The sequence below is a fragment of the Grammomys surdaster genome, unplaced genomic scaffold (genome assembly GCF_004785775.1).
Source record: "Grammomys surdaster isolate TR1022 unplaced genomic scaffold, NIH_TR_1.0 139, whole genome shotgun sequence".
Lineage (NCBI taxonomy): Eukaryota > Metazoa > Chordata > Mammalia > Rodentia > Muridae > Grammomys > Grammomys surdaster.
Genome location: NW_021604597.1, coordinates 6,278,663 through 6,296,972, shown reverse-complemented (window position 1 = coordinate 6,296,972; position 18,310 = coordinate 6,278,663). Strand labels below are relative to the sequence as shown.

The 18,310-nt window shown below is 36.9% G+C and overlaps 1 protein-coding gene across 1 annotated transcript in view; it reads left to right on the top strand.

Moving 5' to 3' along the window:
- The window catches only part of Nbea (neurobeachin), a 513,393-nt gene that overhangs the window by 220,149 nt on the left and 274,934 nt on the right, over positions 1–18,310 (top strand). The window contains exon 33 of the mRNA XM_028763470.1: positions 1,776–1,903. Within this exon, the coding sequence (XP_028619303.1) occupies positions 1,776–1,903 (128 nt within the window). The remainder of the gene's footprint in view (positions 1–1,775; positions 1,904–18,310) is intronic.

Here is an 18,310-nt window from a genome sequence, read left to right as displayed (position 1 = left end):
TGTTTTTGAGAGAAACTATTTACAGGACTGAAAGCCATAGAGTTTCCCTAAGTTGCCATTTATTGTGAAGGGATTTTGGTCTTTATCTGCTGAACAATCAATGGGCTCTAAAGAGGAACTTTATGTCTGTTCTGCTTGTTTTAATAATTACATATGGATAAACATATTTTACCCTCCTTTGAAGAAACATGGGGTAATCTGTAACTATCAATATCAGTAATAACCTGACAGTTTCTTCAGTGTAGAAAGGGATAATAAAATTTTTTCACTTAGAATGTTTTGTGATGTATGATAAGAAAATCTAGTAATATGGTTTGATGACAGACAGAACTCCAGAATCTTGAATTTCCCCATTTCTGCGTGTGCTCATTCATGTTAATCTTAACTACAACTCAATATTCGTGCTTCTTTCCAGTATTGGCTTTAGAAAATATTGATTATCTAGGTGTATCTCATTTCTACAATTGTAATTCCTACCTATGCTTCCATAGTAGATGGACTTACCTTAGTGAGAAGCTAGAGGAAATTACGCTGCAAAAGAAAAGAAGTTGGTGAACTAGGAGATGCAAAAAAAAAAAAAAAGACTGTATTACCAATTATAAAATGTCAAAAAAAATTTACAGTGATGGTCAGAATTCAGAGGCTTGAGGTGCTTTTAACTTTTCAGTTGTTTCTCTTTAGAAGTGTCAGAGGGGTCCCTGATCAGCATCAGCATCACCTGAGACTGGATGTTCACTCAGATACAAGTGACTAAGCAGTCTGTGTCAAGAGGCTCTGCAGTGGTTCTGCCTCGCCCATAACTGCAGGGCCTGTCTTAAACAGACACATCGCTGTTAATGCCTCACTCTATATCTGTGCGGCAGTGTACTCATCTAGTGTTATACTGAACTTTATTTTGTTTAATGGATCAGAGCTGGATTTCACAAGAATACATATGAGCATGTTTTATGCAAAATATCACTTACAGAACTAACATTATGTACCTCTCACTGTGTGGTGGGTGCTTTTCTGCTCAGATTTTGTGGCTTAGCTGATTAATCCTCAGTGGGCAGATATTAGAATCATCATTCTTCAGAAAAGCAGAGCTGATGTGCTTAGTCTATGCATCATGCGGCTTACTCTATGGCCCAGCCAGGATTCCCGGTTGAACAGTCTTTCTCACCACTTACTTCTATGAGAAATAGATCTATAGCTAAAATATTAACCTGCCTAAGGTAAAAATACTTCCCTCTTCTTTTTTTTTTTTTTACTTATAACATGTATATGCAAAGCAACTACTTAAGCTACAATACTGAGCAGTATAAATAACTATTTCAGGATTGAGAAAGTAAATGGGTTTAGGAAATGAAGTGTTATTCTAATGCAAGTCACCTGACTTCCAGTAACTCCTTTGTTGTGGAACTTTACAGGAAATGTTTCTTGAGAACAGGAGTTTAAATTCTTTTGGAAGTGGTCTAGTGATCACACAGTAGGCCTCAAAGCTATTTTCATTGATGATCCACAGAGATAGAAGAATTCATTTCTTCTGACATTCTTAGATCTGTGGCAGTGTCTTTGGCCCTTTTTCATAGGATAGTTGTTCTCATTCAGCTTCAGTCTGCAGAGTAGACACCTCTCTGTGCAAAACTGTGTCCTTTCTGTATGAAACTTCCTGTTTTCCATGGGCTAGGACTGGACTTTGACTGTGACTTATAAATATTTTAATTTAGAACTAAAGTTTATTTGGCATTTATATTGAATTATATTTACTAGTCTTTATGTCTTAATTTCAACAGCATCACTGCAAAACTTGAAAGAGCTTTAGAAAAAGTTGCTCCTCTTCTTCGTGAAATTTTTGTAGACTTTGCCCCATTCCTATCTCGTACACTTCTGGGCAGTCATGGACAAGAGCTATTGATAGAAGGTATGATCTCTCTATATTCTACATATTTTACTTTCATGCAATGTACCTATTAATCATGGCATATCCTGTGCATTTTAAAAGATATATATTGCCAAAAGAATTTAAAGATAAAATAGCTGCAGATTCTCATGAGACTGTGTGTATGCTTTCTTCTCTTCACTCATTTTAAAAAGCCACTTTGCAAAGTCAATATCAATGACAGAGATCCAAATGAGGGACTTTGAGAGGTCTTAGAATGGGCAGCAGTGGTTCTTCAATCCCAGTCTTATTACCAACACTGTACATCCTTTCACTGGGACAGCATTTATTAAGCATAGGTTTTGTAACATTCCCTGCTGTTCTGAGAGTCAAGAGTTTTTCAAACGACTTTTCTTATCCATATGATGCTTTTAATGTAAGAAGCTGTAGCCTGGAAGTCAGTAAAAATGTTGAGAAATACTGAATGGGCATTGATGAAGCTGTCATCTCCTCCTCAACAGCAGCTTAAGTAATGAATGGTGGAAATTTAATTTGTACCCCTGCAGTAGGAAAGGAGCTTTGAAAACTACAGCTAAATGAAGCTTTACTTCATTTAATAGTTTCAGTTCATGACTGTTTCTGAGCTTCAGAGATCAGCATCAAGATGGCCCTCCAAGTAAAAAAGGTTCTTTGACACCCTTTGAGTGGCCCTTGAACTTAGTACTAGTGGCTTCCACTTCCAGAAGCAAGGGCATTTTCCTGTTTGTTCTGGCATTGTTCTGTGCTTCTGCAGTGTTACTGTGGGGCAAAATGGTGATAGTCAATGTCTTGTTTATTTCTATTGTTTACTCGGTGGCCTTTGGGAATTGCTGAGTTACTATAAGATGGATTATTAGGATGAGAATGAAACTGCATAATGCATATTAAATTTCTAAACAAAGTGGTAGCTTAGGAGAACAGGACAGTATCCCTGTCTCTTGACTGGAGCAGCATGGATTTGAAAGTACTCAAAGAGAGAGGTAAAAATCTTTGTATCACCTTGAATGATTGATTAGCCAGCTGTCACAGTCTGGGAAAACTGGGAAGGTCACTGTTGCTGTCATAATTTCCACCCACAAAGTGTTGTTGGAAATGTCTCAGGGATCATGACTGTGCGTCTAACTATAATCTGTGCCTTAATGAAATTCATGCACTTACAAGCTTGAAAGCCTCACCTTGCTCACAGATTATGCTTGCTCTAAATGTACTGTGATATGTGTGTGATCCATCAAACAGTGTATCTTAGGATGCACTGATGCACCTGTCCTGAGTACCATGATGGAAGGACCAGATGCATCCCTCAAGGAGCTAACAGTATAGTGGACAAAACCTATCATTTAGAGCATATACACAGTAGCATACAGTGAGGCCAGGAGGCTGGATGGCCATTTACCTTTCTGCTGGGATCAGAAGCAGGTGTGTTACTAGGCTTAGTCCTGCTTGCTCTATGAGCCTTTTGTCATCATCACAGAATTGTGAAGTGTTCCTTGCTTCTGTTTACTTCCCATGGCAGCTGAATACTGTCCTATGACTTCATGTCAGAGTTTGAGCAGGTAACCCATTAGATACTAGATATCGCTAACTGGATACCCCAGATATCCCAAAATCACTTTCAAAACTTTAGTATCCTTTTCCCTTAGATTTTCTTATAGCATTACTCAATTGTTTTATTACTAATATCACTATTAATGTGTAATCATTTGAAAAATATCTAATTGTTCTTTAAGTTGTTTCTCTTTTACTTAATATTTAGAGAAATTTAGTAAAAAAAGATACTTTCTGAAAATACAAATTTAAGTCAAGTTCTTCAAACAATACTGCAAATATTGTATCAAGCTGTATGAAAACCTACTAAGAGATGGTTGTGAATGTTATGTTAGCTCAAATATAGATTTTTAATGGGGCTGCTAATTGATGGTGGATTCTTTTCACTTCCTTAATTCTTTTGATTTCATTGGAGTATATTCTCCTGAGGAGCAAGAAATCTGATAATTTATACTTTCATTTTTTTGTAACATAATAATTTTACTTTAAAATTTCAACAAATATTAATTGAAGATGAATGTAAATATTTTCTCACATTCTGTAAAACAATGAGAGTATTTTTCTTTGTTTATATGTACCTTTCCCAAAAGTTTACAGAAATTAGACATGTTGATTGAAGATATAGTATAGAGAGTAAAGTTAGTAATATAATGCTGTGTATTGGGCCTATGTTGTCTAAATCTAACCACAAATTTTACATGAAGTACCAATGAGCTTGAGTATCAGCAAAACTAGAATGTTAAAAATTATAAAGCTTCATGTATGGGGTTCCATCTCTTGGAGTGGACCTTAATTCAGATAAGATATTGGCTGGCTACTCCCACAGGCTTCAATCCACCGTTGCCCTGTGTATCTCACAGACAAGATGCATTGTAGATCAAAAGGTTTATGGGTGTATTGATGCACTGAACTTTTTATAGATAGGTACTGAACATGCCAGGAAGTGTATCTACAGAAATAACTGTTGTGTAGGAGGTCTTTAAGAAGGACTGTTGCCAATTATCAAAATAGGGAATAAGTTTGATCAGACATATGTGAGGACTTAAATTTCTTCCTAATCATATACATATTTATACAGCTGCCTACCTGCCTAACATTTTGCCCAGTTTATCTTCTAAGAACTGGGGTCTGTACCCTTCTATGACCATAATTAAAATGAATCTGGTTTTTTTAAAGCTCACATTACTAAATCTGTAAAGACAATCTAAAAAATTATTACCAATTAATATTTTAACTACTGTAATTTATATCAAATTACTCTCTTGTGCAGCTTTATTTCAAGAATTTTCACTTCCAGACACCTGGGCTTTTTTTTTATACCCTTTCACCAGTAGATGAAAGGCAAGAGAAATGGCTTGGTGTACTCTTAAGCACCCCTCAAATATTGTTAATTGAATTGGAAGCCTGTGAGTCTCTGTGGCCTTTGTTGTTGTCAGTGATGTACTGTGGATGTACAAGTGAGTATTCCAGAGCTGAAATACTGCCCCGAGGTAGAAATAACACATTCAGTTTTTTCTTCAAGGTGAATATTTCACCCTATAGTTTTTTCTGTAGTCAAAATTACAAATGTTCTTAAAATTTTATTTAATAATCAGGTCCTTCCTTGCTAATATGAAAATGACATTTCTTTACAACAGAATGATAGGAAGTGGTAGATCTTTAAGTTGTAGATTTAATTTTTTAAATGTCATTAATCAGGAAAATGAAATGTTGATGACCTTAATCCATGACCCTGCAAATGACCTATCCAATCCATGTATCTAGAAATTACTCTTCTGTCACAGAATGAAGTTCATGTCACAGAATGAAGTTCATGTCTGCCAGAATTTGGTTGTTAATTTCCAGATTCATCTAGTCTCCTTTCTCTTGATGTAGGCAGCTGGTAAGCATGTAAGCAAGTCATAATCATGTATCTTTGTTTTTATTATATTTAATGTACGTAGGATTGTTTTCCTTTTGTGTAGGGTTCTTTTCATTTTATATAGATAGACCTCTCTTCCGTTGAGATAGTTCTCTTTATTTCACAGAGTCCTCTTTTTTTCCTTGCATCTCCTCAAAGTTATACTCATCCTTTGACCCGATGACAGTCTATAAGCAACATTAAGGCACTCTCTTCAGTGCTTCTGTGGGACTTTATATTTCTATAAATAGAAATATTTTTATTCAAGAATGAAAAGAATCTTAATATTTGTGTTACCATTGTCTCATGTAAAGTTTATTTCATAATTAATATTCAGTATTTCCCCCTTCTACTAGAAAGAACTTTTTTTTTAGACTGATGGTTGTGGTAGAGGTAAAATTGGAAAATAAGAGAAGCTAGGTAAAATTTTGTGCTCTTTGTAAGAATTCCTGTTGTTGATCTGCTGCTGTCCATACTCCTGAGTTTTCTACTTCCTCCTTGACTGCTCTCTGCTCTACCAGATAGAGGTGCATGTTGGCTCCTGTCCTCGATTGTTTTTCATTTGGGGAATCAAAGCCAGGATCCGAGGTGTGCCTGGTGAGTTCTGTAGCACTGAGCTCATATCCCAACTGCATCACTCTCACACCCTCATCCTTCCATTGCCTTCCATCTTAGTATGACATCCCTCCATCTTAAGAAAGAAAATTGTCAGACGGTTGTGAAGAACCCAGGGAAATTACACAGTCAACTCTTCATCTGCTTAGCCATTGGCTATTTCTGTTTGAAACATTGCTTACTGTGAATAAATCCTGTGATTTTTGACTTCCATCATATATGTATGTCTTACAGAAGCAAATCTGAATTTTTGTAACTGAAGCCAATTTTATGTTTTAAGAGAAGAAAATTATCCATATAATAAAATATATTTGAATTGTATTCACTTTGATGTTTTGTCTTTAGTTTTTGCCCAGTTTTTTCTCTACAACAACCAATCATAGATACCGCTGTGTTTGTTCTTTCCATGCAGGCTAAAACAAGATCATTTTCTGTCACTGGTATTCATAGGCTTTATTCTGTGACTCTAGAGCAAGCACTGATGCTATTTGTATTTTGCCTTTGGTGGACAAGACTGTAGTTATTCAAAGCTTACATAGGTTCTTTTAAAAATGTCCAAATTCTTTAGGGACTACTTTGTAAAAGTCACTTAGAGTAGGTATGGATCTAAAATCCACAACAAAGATGATGGAAAGAAATGAGGGATCAAAATTGTTAGATCTGTTTGGCTCTCCTCAGAAATGGAAACTACATGCCAATGAAATCAGAAAGCTTTTCTCAAATATCCAAGGAGCTAGGGAGATGGCTCCTTGTGTCCGCACAAGCATGAGGACTAGACTTTGCATCCGAAGATCCTATATACATGCCAGGTGGGTGTGGCATCCTGCTTGTGAGTATAGTGCTAGGAAGTCCAGGAGCAAACCAGCTAGCTAGACTAGCCGTGTGGGTGAGCTCTGCACTCAGTTAAAGACTCTGCCTCAGTGAATAAAGTCTCTCAGTTAACTGTTCATCCTCTGTTATCTGTCAGTCTATAGAGTTGTTACAGCTCCAGTGACAGCTTGTGGTCTACTCCTTGGGGACACTTTTAATCTTTTATATTGCTTCACTCTGAAACCACTCTCAACCTTGTCTCTCCCTATCGCCTATGCTATACTGAGGGTCACTTAAAAAATCCAATCCTTATTAAACCCACCTGAACCTGAACAGCTATAAGTCAGTGACCTTGGAGGATCCAGTTTTAAAATGAAAACTTAAGTTACCATATGGTTTTAATTGTAATAATATCCACATCATTGTTGATTGCTAGCTTATCAGTGGCTGTTATTAAAAAAGTAAAATGTTTCCAATAAATAAAGTGGAAAATAACCCAGAAGACTCTCTATCCTCAGACTTACACATACACACACACACACATGCGTGTTTGTTCTTTTTACAGATACCAGATGTGTGTGTGTGTGTGTGTGTGTGTGTGTGTGTGTGAGAGAGAGAGAGAGAGAGAGAGAGAGAGAGAGAGAGAACTTTTTACCCATACCGTGAACACATTTTTATTTTGGACACTTTATAAATAATACAGAACCAGGATATCGCCCAAAGGTTGGGAAGGGAGAGAAACAGGGAGCAGGAGAGATAGATAGGAAGGGAGAAAGAGGAGAGGGGAGGGGTGATGTTTAAAGTGTATATGTGTGTGTATTTGTGTGTTTGAAGTGTTCATTTCAAGGCCTTGTCCTATAGTGGTACAAAATAACCCTGAGAAACCACTGTTCATAATTTTTAGCATTATTTGTGTTTACTTGAGATCTTAAAAAGTGTTCAAGGTAACATAATTGCTATGAGGATTTAGATGAAACTATCTTTAGTTTCCTGGGACAGAAGGGAATGTAGTCTAACTTTAGGTAGCCTAGAAATAAGTCAGGAAGGTCAGAAATGAACCCACTACCCCTTTTGACACAAAAACAACTTCATAGTCCCTGGTTTCTGTATCTGTCTGTCTTCTCACCAAACTAGCTTCTGTGGCATAGTCATCAAAATGCGCCCACTACAGTCCCAACTCTGTTTTTCGTTAATGGAAATAATCATTTGACTGGAGGCATAACAGAGAATCTGAATGGCTCAGATGCTTTTGTTAGTTTTGGCTTAGTTTTTGTTTCCACTAAAATCAACCCAATTCTGGACAGTATAGCTAAGGTTGTAGGATATACAAAGCTGACATTTTTAAAGAACTCACATAACTGGAAGCATTTGGAAAGAAGTATAGTAATGTAGAAAGTCTAATTTGAATGACATCAATAACTTTATTAAAATTGAGAACCTAAGTCCTTTAGTGTTCCCAGGCATACTAATGTGACAATATGCCATGAAGTTACCACCTCCTCCAAAGGAGGGTGTCAGTGGACTGTTAGAGGATTGAGCCTTGTTTTAAAGGTATGTGGGATCCAGAGCACTGTGATCACAGGATGAATACATTTTATCTATATGGATTTTTATTTTATAGAAAAACTATGTACTAAAATGTGATTTCTTTCTTTTTGCCCTTGGGTGTGATATGAATGTGTGTGCATATGTAGCTTTTGCATGTGTAGGGGCATGTACGTGGAGGACTTGAGAACCAGATGCTGGGACTCATCCTCCATTGCTCTACCACCTTACTTACTGAGGCAGGCCTTACAGTCTGACTCAGAGTCAACATCTGTCTATTCTACCTAGCCAGTTTTCTCTGAGCAACCTTCTGTCTCTGTCTTCTCAGCACCGAGATCTGGCTGACATGCCCACCCAGCATTTTGTGGGTTCTGAGGATCAGAACTCTGGTCCCTGTGTTTTCAGGGCAAGCACTCTAACCATTAAGCCATCTCACTAGTGCTAAAATGATTTTTTTAATTAGCATTTTAAATTGCCATAATGGAAATAATGAATTCAAATACATTACAATTGGGAACATATTATGTTATTAATATCACTAATAAAAATGACCTGTAGAAGAGAAAGTAATAGCTATAAAGTAGCAAATGGACTAGCTGAAAAATGTTGCAGTTGGTCCCATACTTGGCTCTGGGAGTCTTCCAGTCAGTTACAGAACATGAGCTGTATTCATATCTGGAGCAGACCATAGGAAGAAAAATGAGCCTTTAAGAAATTGAGTCTGCAGATCCTCAGTGGAAAACCCTGAAGATGAACTTGAAAATATGAGTTAAAGAAAGAGATCACTGCACTACAAGAGCTGACTTCAAGGCTGCTGTGGTCACATCAGTATGGCTAGAATTGTATCCAGACCCCATAAGAAATTAACCACAGTCTTCTGGGAGAATAGGGGTCCACATTGAGGAGCAGAATCTGTGGATAGAATCTAACCTGAGCAGCAGAAGGGCAAAAGTAGTAATAAAGAGAAAAATCAAAATAAACAAAGACAAACAGCCAGTTAAGAAATTATCACATTTGTAAAAACAAAGAACGGGGTGTTTTTTTTAATTTTATTTTTGTTCTGTTTTTTAAATTGTTACTATTTTGTTTTGCTGATCATGGTTTTAAATATTTTATTCTATAGTCATTTGGCCCTTTTCTATTTGGGAATTATATCCAGAGAAGGTTCATACCTCATGGGAAGAAACTAAGATAAGATATGTAGGCATTGGCACCATAGCCTACTAATGACTGTCCTATAGTATACTAACATCCTTCCACTAGATACCAAATGCTAAAGATTGCATCACTTCCTATAGTGCCAAAGGATAGGGACATCATTTGAAAGACACAGAAGAGCCATACTGCAGTAAGAATAAAACATCAAGGTGCAACATCTTAAAAGCTGAGGATAGAAGTCAAACATTATGTAAAAAATGACCTGAAACTTAAGAAAACACATATTTCATAAAGATAAAAGATATTAAGTTTATGCATTATAGTTAAATTAATGAGATTGGGAAGAATCACCCTATCGGAATCATGTTTAAATAAGCCAAAAGAATTTATAATAGGTTGAAGGAGATGAGAGAGCTATTTAAATCAGAATTAAGCAACTATAAATCTAGAGAAAGAAATGAGGAAGTAATTATAAAGAGAATAATTTTTGACATGGACTTAGAAGAAATAAACAATAAAATTTATAAATAAGGCCCTAACTGCAAATAAAGGTAGGAATAATACAAAGACCAAAGTTCAAAAAGACAAGAAAAGATGAGAATTAACAGGACACATTTAGAATACCTAAGTTACTAAAACTATGTACTTTCCAATAGGGAAAACAAAATTAGAATTGTCATGAAATCTCTTAATGAAGAAATTGGAAAATATATCTTCAAAGGACATACTGAAGTCCAGTGTAAATTAACCAAAGATAAACTGTACTGATACATATTTTTAGATAATTTATGAAATTAAAAAGTACTTTAGATATACAAAAAATATAGAGTAATTGACAAGTCACAGAGAATCTGATTATCATGATATTTTTAACATAATGTTTTCCCTCCAGGATAAGAATAAAAGTTAAACTGACTTTGTCTGCAACAACTACAAATAGTTAGCATGCAAGAAATGAAAAAATACTCTTCCCATCTCTTCCCCTGATGAATTTACAATAGTATTCAGAAAACACTGATTTGAGAAATCTTAATCCAAAACTCAAATGTAGATGTGTAGAGAGTACAACGACGTCTTTAATCTGAAAACTGACAAAGAGAAACGTCAAGTGCTTACCTACTCTGTCTCCATTCTTTGTAACAAGAGATTGTAGCAGGTGAGGTTATCTTTTTTCCTTATTAAATATATCATCTTGTAAATGATGCCATGATAGGACATTGGGATAGTATTTGACATTCTCAAAAGAATTAATAAATCTACACAAGGCTTTCAACTTCACAAAGAAGGAGAAACAACTTTACAAATGGGCAAAAAATTATGTCAAACAAAGACTGAGTGAATAAATAATATGAATGCCTATATGACCAAAATGTTGGATTTTACCATGGGATTTCAATCATCAGAATTCCTATCGTGCAAAGTTTCAGTTTTCTCAAAGAGGGACAATGTGGGTGGAAAATGGAGTTGTGATTTAAGATTTAAAAGACATCAAAAATAATTAGTAAAACTAAGTTATTTATACTTGTAACTATATACTTTCTGTAGTGAAGCTACAAAGAGAAGGAAGATGAGTATCATAAAAGGATAATAGTTTAGTATAAAGATGGAGAGAGGTTTAATTAAGACAACACATATGGGGATATTTAGGATACTTGGCAAAAATCAGTTTCTTTAGCTATGTAGTGATTATGAGATCATTTGCTTCATATGTCCAATTTAACTTATTTTTGATACACCTGTGTTAAATGTTAAAATTAGAAAATATTTTTTTCTGGTGCTATGAATTGTTTGAGCCCTGGAACGTGCCAAATACCCACTCTACCATTCTACCCTCATTTCACAGTGAAGTGCTTTTAATGTTCTCTGTTGTGTAAGGTAGACAGTTAGCTTGGAGTAACATTTAGTACCTAGTTAATGATGAACTAGATAATCTTTCTGGAAGGGAAACTTACCATGAAGTTATTTCAGTAAGCATTAAACTACCTATTTTAGGAAGTTTTCATTTAATACATCTAAAATTATTGTCATAGAATTTAACAAGCCATATTTAAAATTTTGTAGTCGAACAAGGAATTAAAACTAACCAAGATAATTATAAAACCAAAACTAATGTTATAATTAGAACACAGATTTCTGCATGACACTAAATATTATAGTAGCACCCCACCAGCATGTGATCACAGTATTTGACAGTGACAGATAATGCAGTGGAAGCCTCTGAGGAAGCAGAAGGGTAATTAGATCCTCTCCTCACTAAGTACATAAAGACACAAGCAGGAAATCTGAGAAACACAACTTTTGATGCTTTAGATGATGGAAATTTTTGCCCTTCAGCCACAAGAAATCGTTCCTAAATTAGGCATGAAAGATCAAGAGGGTTATATTCTACATGCAAAAAATTGATCATTTCAGTCCTATGTACCTTTCCCGATTGATACAGAAAAGTCTTTGATCATATTTGATACTCTCATTATAAGAAATACTCAGAAGAAAGTTAGATAACAAAGGAAGCTATCTCAACATAACTGAGGTCTCACAAAATGCTCAGAGCCACCTTCTTAAGCAATGGTGCAGTGTTGAATGCTTTTTCTGTGCATTCTAGAGCATTAGAGTGATCTAACTTCTGTTTGGAATAGTACAAAGAGTTCATCTAGTTGTCTGTGCAAGATAAAGATTTACTCATACATTGGACAGGAAGAAGAAAAACCTGTGTTCTCATTGCATTCCTGAGTAGAATACCACTTATCAGTAATGAATGATTGTAATCAACTTGCAGGACATAAAACCAATACCTTCCACGTGTCATCCGTCTTTTTATACATTGACATTGAGTAGTCTGCCAAAGAAACTAAAAAGTATTGCAGTTATAATAGCATTTAGAAGAGTGGATTGCTTAGGCCTAAATGTAACTAATATGGTAAGTTTGTATTATGCAGATTTTAAAACATTGCTGCAATTAAAGACATTCTAAATGTTCATGGATTTATAGACTTAAAATTAGAATGTCGGTACTACAATTCTTGTAAAAAAAATTCACAATGACAGCTTTTGTAAAAATTTATATACAATCTTAAGGCCCTCATAATAGTAATAAAAAAACCAAGTAGGAAACTTGATGATTGAAGCAGCTTACTGATTTAAAAACTACAATGTTGTATAGTAATAATCAAAATCAATATTGACTGGAATAGGTAATCAGAGACCGTGTTTTAGACTTTGAAGAAGTCGGCCATCTTTGAGTATCAGACTCTTGACTGCTGGGATGGCAGGGCTGAACCATTATACATGGTTGCTTTTAAGAAAATTATTAAATGACTTGCACTGTGTTTCCTTTTTCTCATGACGGAGTGAACTTGCCTTTCTCTTAGTACCTCTAAAATACTTGACACAATCTGTGAATCTACAAGTTTTATGCATTGAACAGTAGGCCTTAGATACCTGTAAGCCCTGGGAGTACATGGTAATAATTGAATGTATTTGTGGTTTCCATCATGCCTTTTCTGGAGGCATATTCTACTTTGGGGTACAGAAAAGATGTTCTTGGGTGAATCATAATAACCTTGCTGAGTTGGTAGAGAGATCAGAATTGAGGAAGCTGTAGCAAGTTTTGTAGACAAGGGAGCTTTCAACTAATCCTTAAAATTATGTATGGCACCTTGAATTATTGAAGCAATTAATACAATATCCACAAAGTTAGCAAAGCTTACTCTATATCTATTCTAATCTATATTCACTACAAAGCAAACAAAACCAATTTTTGTTAATGGACTCCAAAAGATTAAATTGTGTCACGTACAATTTAATTGTGAAAACACAACAGCCCAAGACATATTAAAGAATGTAGCAAAATGAAAGCATTTACCAGTGTGATATCCACAGTGCCTTTATCCAGATGAAATTGTTAGATGAGATGAAGCAGCAGTGAAACTTAGCGCATCCTATTCAGGGTTTTGTTAGAAAAGACAGAAAGGGGTTTTTAATAACAAAGGGAGAGAAATCATGAGACAGTAGAAAGAGACAATATACAGTAAAGGGAGAGATACAAATCTAATAAGTTGAAGAGAAAATCTGAAATGTGAATTAATATGAACATATGAGTGCTTTGAAAAGTAATAAGTAGACTGTTCCAGATGAAACAGAAGAAAAAGTTAAGAGAGCAGCACACAGAAATGGATGAGCTGACTCAGTCTAGTGTCCATGAGCATGCATTGCATGAGAAGGAACACCAGACATGGGGGGCAGAAGAACAGAAATCAGGAAATGACTATCACCCTCAGCTCTACAGTAAGTTACAAGCTTGCCTGACTGCCTGTCCTAAAAAAGGAAGACTATTCTGTATCTTATGCTGTTTGGCCCAGGGATGAGAGGAAAAGGGGGAGATAGAGTAATAGCCCAATGCCTTTAGAGCTGTAAATCCTAAGATTTATGATAATCAACCAACCACCAGCTGTATCAAGACTAAGTAACACCCCACAGAACATGTTAAAGAGGAAACTTCAAAATAACTGGCTGATGAAAGGCAGACACCAGTCCATTTGATACTGACTTGGATATAATGCTTGGCTGATGATATCCAAGGCCCAAGGGCACCTGGAAAGTTCAGCAGCATTAGCATGTAGGTGCATATGACAGTCAGCCACCACTATAAACACATGGAAGTTGTTAAGATATGGACCATAGCAGGAACTAGTAAGATGCCACCAACTCTCACTATGGTCTTAAGGATGCAAAATAATCCAGAAGAAAACAATTAAGGTGGTTTTCTGAGTTAAACACTTGCTGTATAATCCAGTAATCTCATTCCTAGGTATTTTTCCCTTGGAAAAATACTAAGTCATGCAAGTAGATGTTCATAGTAATTGTGATTGAGATAATAGCTAGAAAAATGAGAATGTCTTTTAACCCTATTTAGATGAATTTGAAGAAACCTAATCACAAAAACAATTCTATTTATATACATATTTTATATTCTCACAAAAACAAAAACAAAAATAAAAAAAAAATAAATAAAGCAACAGCGACCAAAAATCTCAGTGATAGAAAACATATAATTGGTTTCTAGGAGCTATCAATGAGGAAAATCCCTCACTGTGTGAATCTTCTCGGGTGGGAAAAATTATTCTGTGCACTGATTATGATGAGACCTTTATCATTATTTTCATCATAGTTAGTATACATGTTAAGTTTCACAGTATAAAAATATGAGACTTGTATAATGAAAACTTGAGAGTCATACTTGGAAGAAATTAAAGTCTAAATAAGACATAAAATGACTGAAAAGTTTGCTGCTATTATAGCATCAGTACTACCCCAAGTAACCCACAATTCATTTACATAAAACATGAAAATCTCAGTGTTTTATGTGAAACTACAAAAAATCAGTTGTAAAATTTTATTGAATTATCTTCCAGTCATGGTGGCACATGCCTTGCCCCCAGCACTCAGGAGGCAGAGGGAGGGCAATCTCTGAGTTGAAGGCCAGCCTGGTCTACAGAGCGAGTTCCTGGATAGCTCTAGCTATACAGAGAAACACTGTCTCAAAAATATTGATTTCTCAAGAATAGGCAAAATAGGATCCCTGCATAATGCCATATGCAAAAAGGTATGCTATAGGAAGGTAATAACAGAGGACTGTGACACACCACTTTGTGACCAACACATTGTATATTGAGATAGAAAATGCATTTTTCAGATGGACATTTACATATATGCTCCTCACTGCACCAAATGGTCCCCTACCTCCCCTCCCTCTCTCCCTCTCTCCCTCCCTGTCTGTCTTTGTCTCTGTCTCTCTCTCTCTGTCTATCTCTCTCTCTGTCTCTGTTTCTCTCTCTCTCTCACACACACACACACACGCATACTCACACATACACACACACACGGGAGGCGGAGGGGAAAGTGGTGGGTGTGGAGTATACACAGGTCGCCACAGATCAGGGAAAATTGTCCAAGCTAGATCACATTAAGCCAGAAAACAAGTCTTAACAAATATAAAAAAGGCTCAGAAGATCACTTAGGCCTGCAATGTATAAAAACAAACTAAAAGGAATTTTATGGACATTGAAACTCACCTGTAACTTTAATTTTTTCAAATTTTATTTTTAATGATGGTTCTTAAGTGCCTTAACCTCTTTTAGCCCACCACTTACCAGAAGTAGTGGAAAAGAAAGCATCTGGGGAAATAGACCTATTTAGAAAGAATTCTTTGGGGTAAAACCTACCTGTGTTGTCAGGAAATCAGTAATTTAGTTCACAGGAGTCAGCAGCAGCAACTTGATCCTTCTTAGACATTTTATGGATACACCAAAAGTCCAGTTCGGCGAACTTGTGTTAGCAGCAGCAGTGCTGACAACTACCTAGCAGAAATAGCCAGGCCTCAGCCTCAGCTCAAGTCAGAAGGAGGTATCAGGGCCAATGGGAGCATGGGAACGGCAGGAAAAGTTCTTGGCTATGCCTCTCTTAGTGAAATGAAGATCAGTGAAGACATGAGACTAACAAAACCATTGCACAGCTAGCTCTATAAGCAAACCACGCCCAGCCTCGTCACTGTCCTTTGTGAATCCTTCTTATATTCCCTCCAAACATCATGTGTTTTCGATGGGTCTTGCCTCAGCATGTGAGTCTGTCTCAGCTGACATCACGCTAGCAATTAGCCCAAGTCCATGGAAGTGGCAAGAAACTGCAGCATGCCACCAGAAGATTTTGATCCATTTCTATGGAGTCTGACAAATGTAGCTCACCTACACAATGTAAGGTGGACTAGTACATGCGTGTTGTTAGAGAAGAATCATCATCGCATGCTTGCTTAAGCAGAACATCCTTTCTTTGTGTCTGCTTTGATGAGATGTCCTTTCACATTTACCATGCCTTAGCCTTTCACTTGTGTCCACTTCTGGAAGACACTCCCTCACGTGTTTACCCCAGCAAAAAAAAAAAAAAAAGAAAAAAAAACCATCCGGTACAACTGACTCTCCACAGAACCCTTAAGTTGCCGCTTCACTCATCAGCATGCTCCCAACAACCAGGGCGTCAATTAAGGATATTACAGGGGATATTATAAATTTGCTTGAGAGGACAGGAAATAGAGATTGCAATGTATGAAAACTTACTGGGCACGGCAAAGAACAGATTTTAAAGATTTGTAGAACTAAGTAACTACAGTCAAAAGGTGAGGGAGCTTAGGCAACCTGTCAAACCATGATGAAACAAAATTCTAAAAAGCTCACTGAAGGACCAACTGGGGAAGTGCCCTACCTGAGGATACATCATATCTGCAGAAACCAAACTCAACACTGTTGCCATGATCAAGAGGTGCTTGTGGACAGGAATCAAGTGTGGCAGTTCCAGGGGAGGTCCAGCCAGCAGCTGACCAATGCAGAGGTGGATAAACTCAGGGTACTGGTGGGGAAGCTAGAAGAAGGACTGGAGGAGCAGGGGAATATTGCAACCCAATTGGAAGAACAACATAGACTAGCCTGACTACCCAGTTTTCCCAGAGTCTAGATCACTAACCAAGGAATGTACCTAAAGGGATCTATGTCTCCAGATACATATGTAGCAGAGGATGGCCTTGCCTGACAGCAACGAGAGGGGGGGGGGCCCTTTGTCCCTGGGAAGTTTGATGCCCCAGGTAGGAGGATGCTGGATGGGGCGGCAGAGTATAGCTGGGTGTGGGAGCACTCTCATACAGGCAAAAGGGAAGGTGGAGGGCAGTTGTGGGATAGGGGGATTGCAGAGGAGTAACCTGGAAGTGGGTATCATGGGATGGGGGGTAGGTAGAGGAGGTAACCAGGAAGTGGGATATCCTTTGAGATGTAAACAAATGGGATGATTAATAAAAATTTATATATATATCAAGTCTCATAAAATAAAAACAGCAATATTATTAAAAATAAATGAAATACAGATTTAAGAAACAGTAGAAAATATAGACAAAAGTATTAATCTTGTAAGGAACAGAACATTTACGAGAATGAAAAATGTAGCGTGTAAAATCCTTTTGTAAAGTAATGGGGCATTTTATTATATAGCTTTAAAAAAATCTCTTATTAAAATGAGATACTTGGCTTAAGACCTAGAAGCATGGAGACCTGCTGGTCCAGAGACCAGTGGTACATACATGGATGTGGATCTGTGATTGAGGTAGCCATCTTGTAGCTAGCTAACCCAAGTAGGACTTCACTGTGCCTAGCAAGCATAGTTGGAAAAGTAGCAGACTCAGCCTGGAACAACTATGAGACTCCATTTCGGAAAGACTTTAGTTGAGCTTGTTGATGAGTTTGCATATAGCAAACTCAGCAGAGACATGGAGACTACACACTGACTCAGCTTCAGCAAATTTCTGCCAGACTCAAGGAAAGGTCTTCTGGTTCTGCATCCTTGGAGGAAGATGTGGATCCAGGTGAGAATCTGCATGGGAACTTGAACTCTCATTGCAAGCAGCTAATTGATGGGAGAAGAGTACATAGCAGTGAGGCTGACACTAGAAGCTGGAAGCCTGAAGGACTCTCTAGAGGTATGGCTAACATGTGGCACTCCACCTGTGAAGCAAGCCTCCTGACCAGACCACATCTGTAACCAGATTTCCAAAAGGAAGGCCCAGAGTCAGGATATACACCTGAAAGCCATATGACAAGCAGGTTATAATTTTTCTGTACCCTATACTTCCTCCTGTCTCTTTTCTTAGTCTCCTTTTCCCATTCTTTCATTTTTCATTTTCATCTTCCAAAGGACATAGTAGGCTGCTCAGATTTGTGATTACAGATGGTTTCCAATCTCCCATTAGCTGAGAATGGCATACCTCATGTGAGTCATGTATGTATGTGATTTATTTCTTT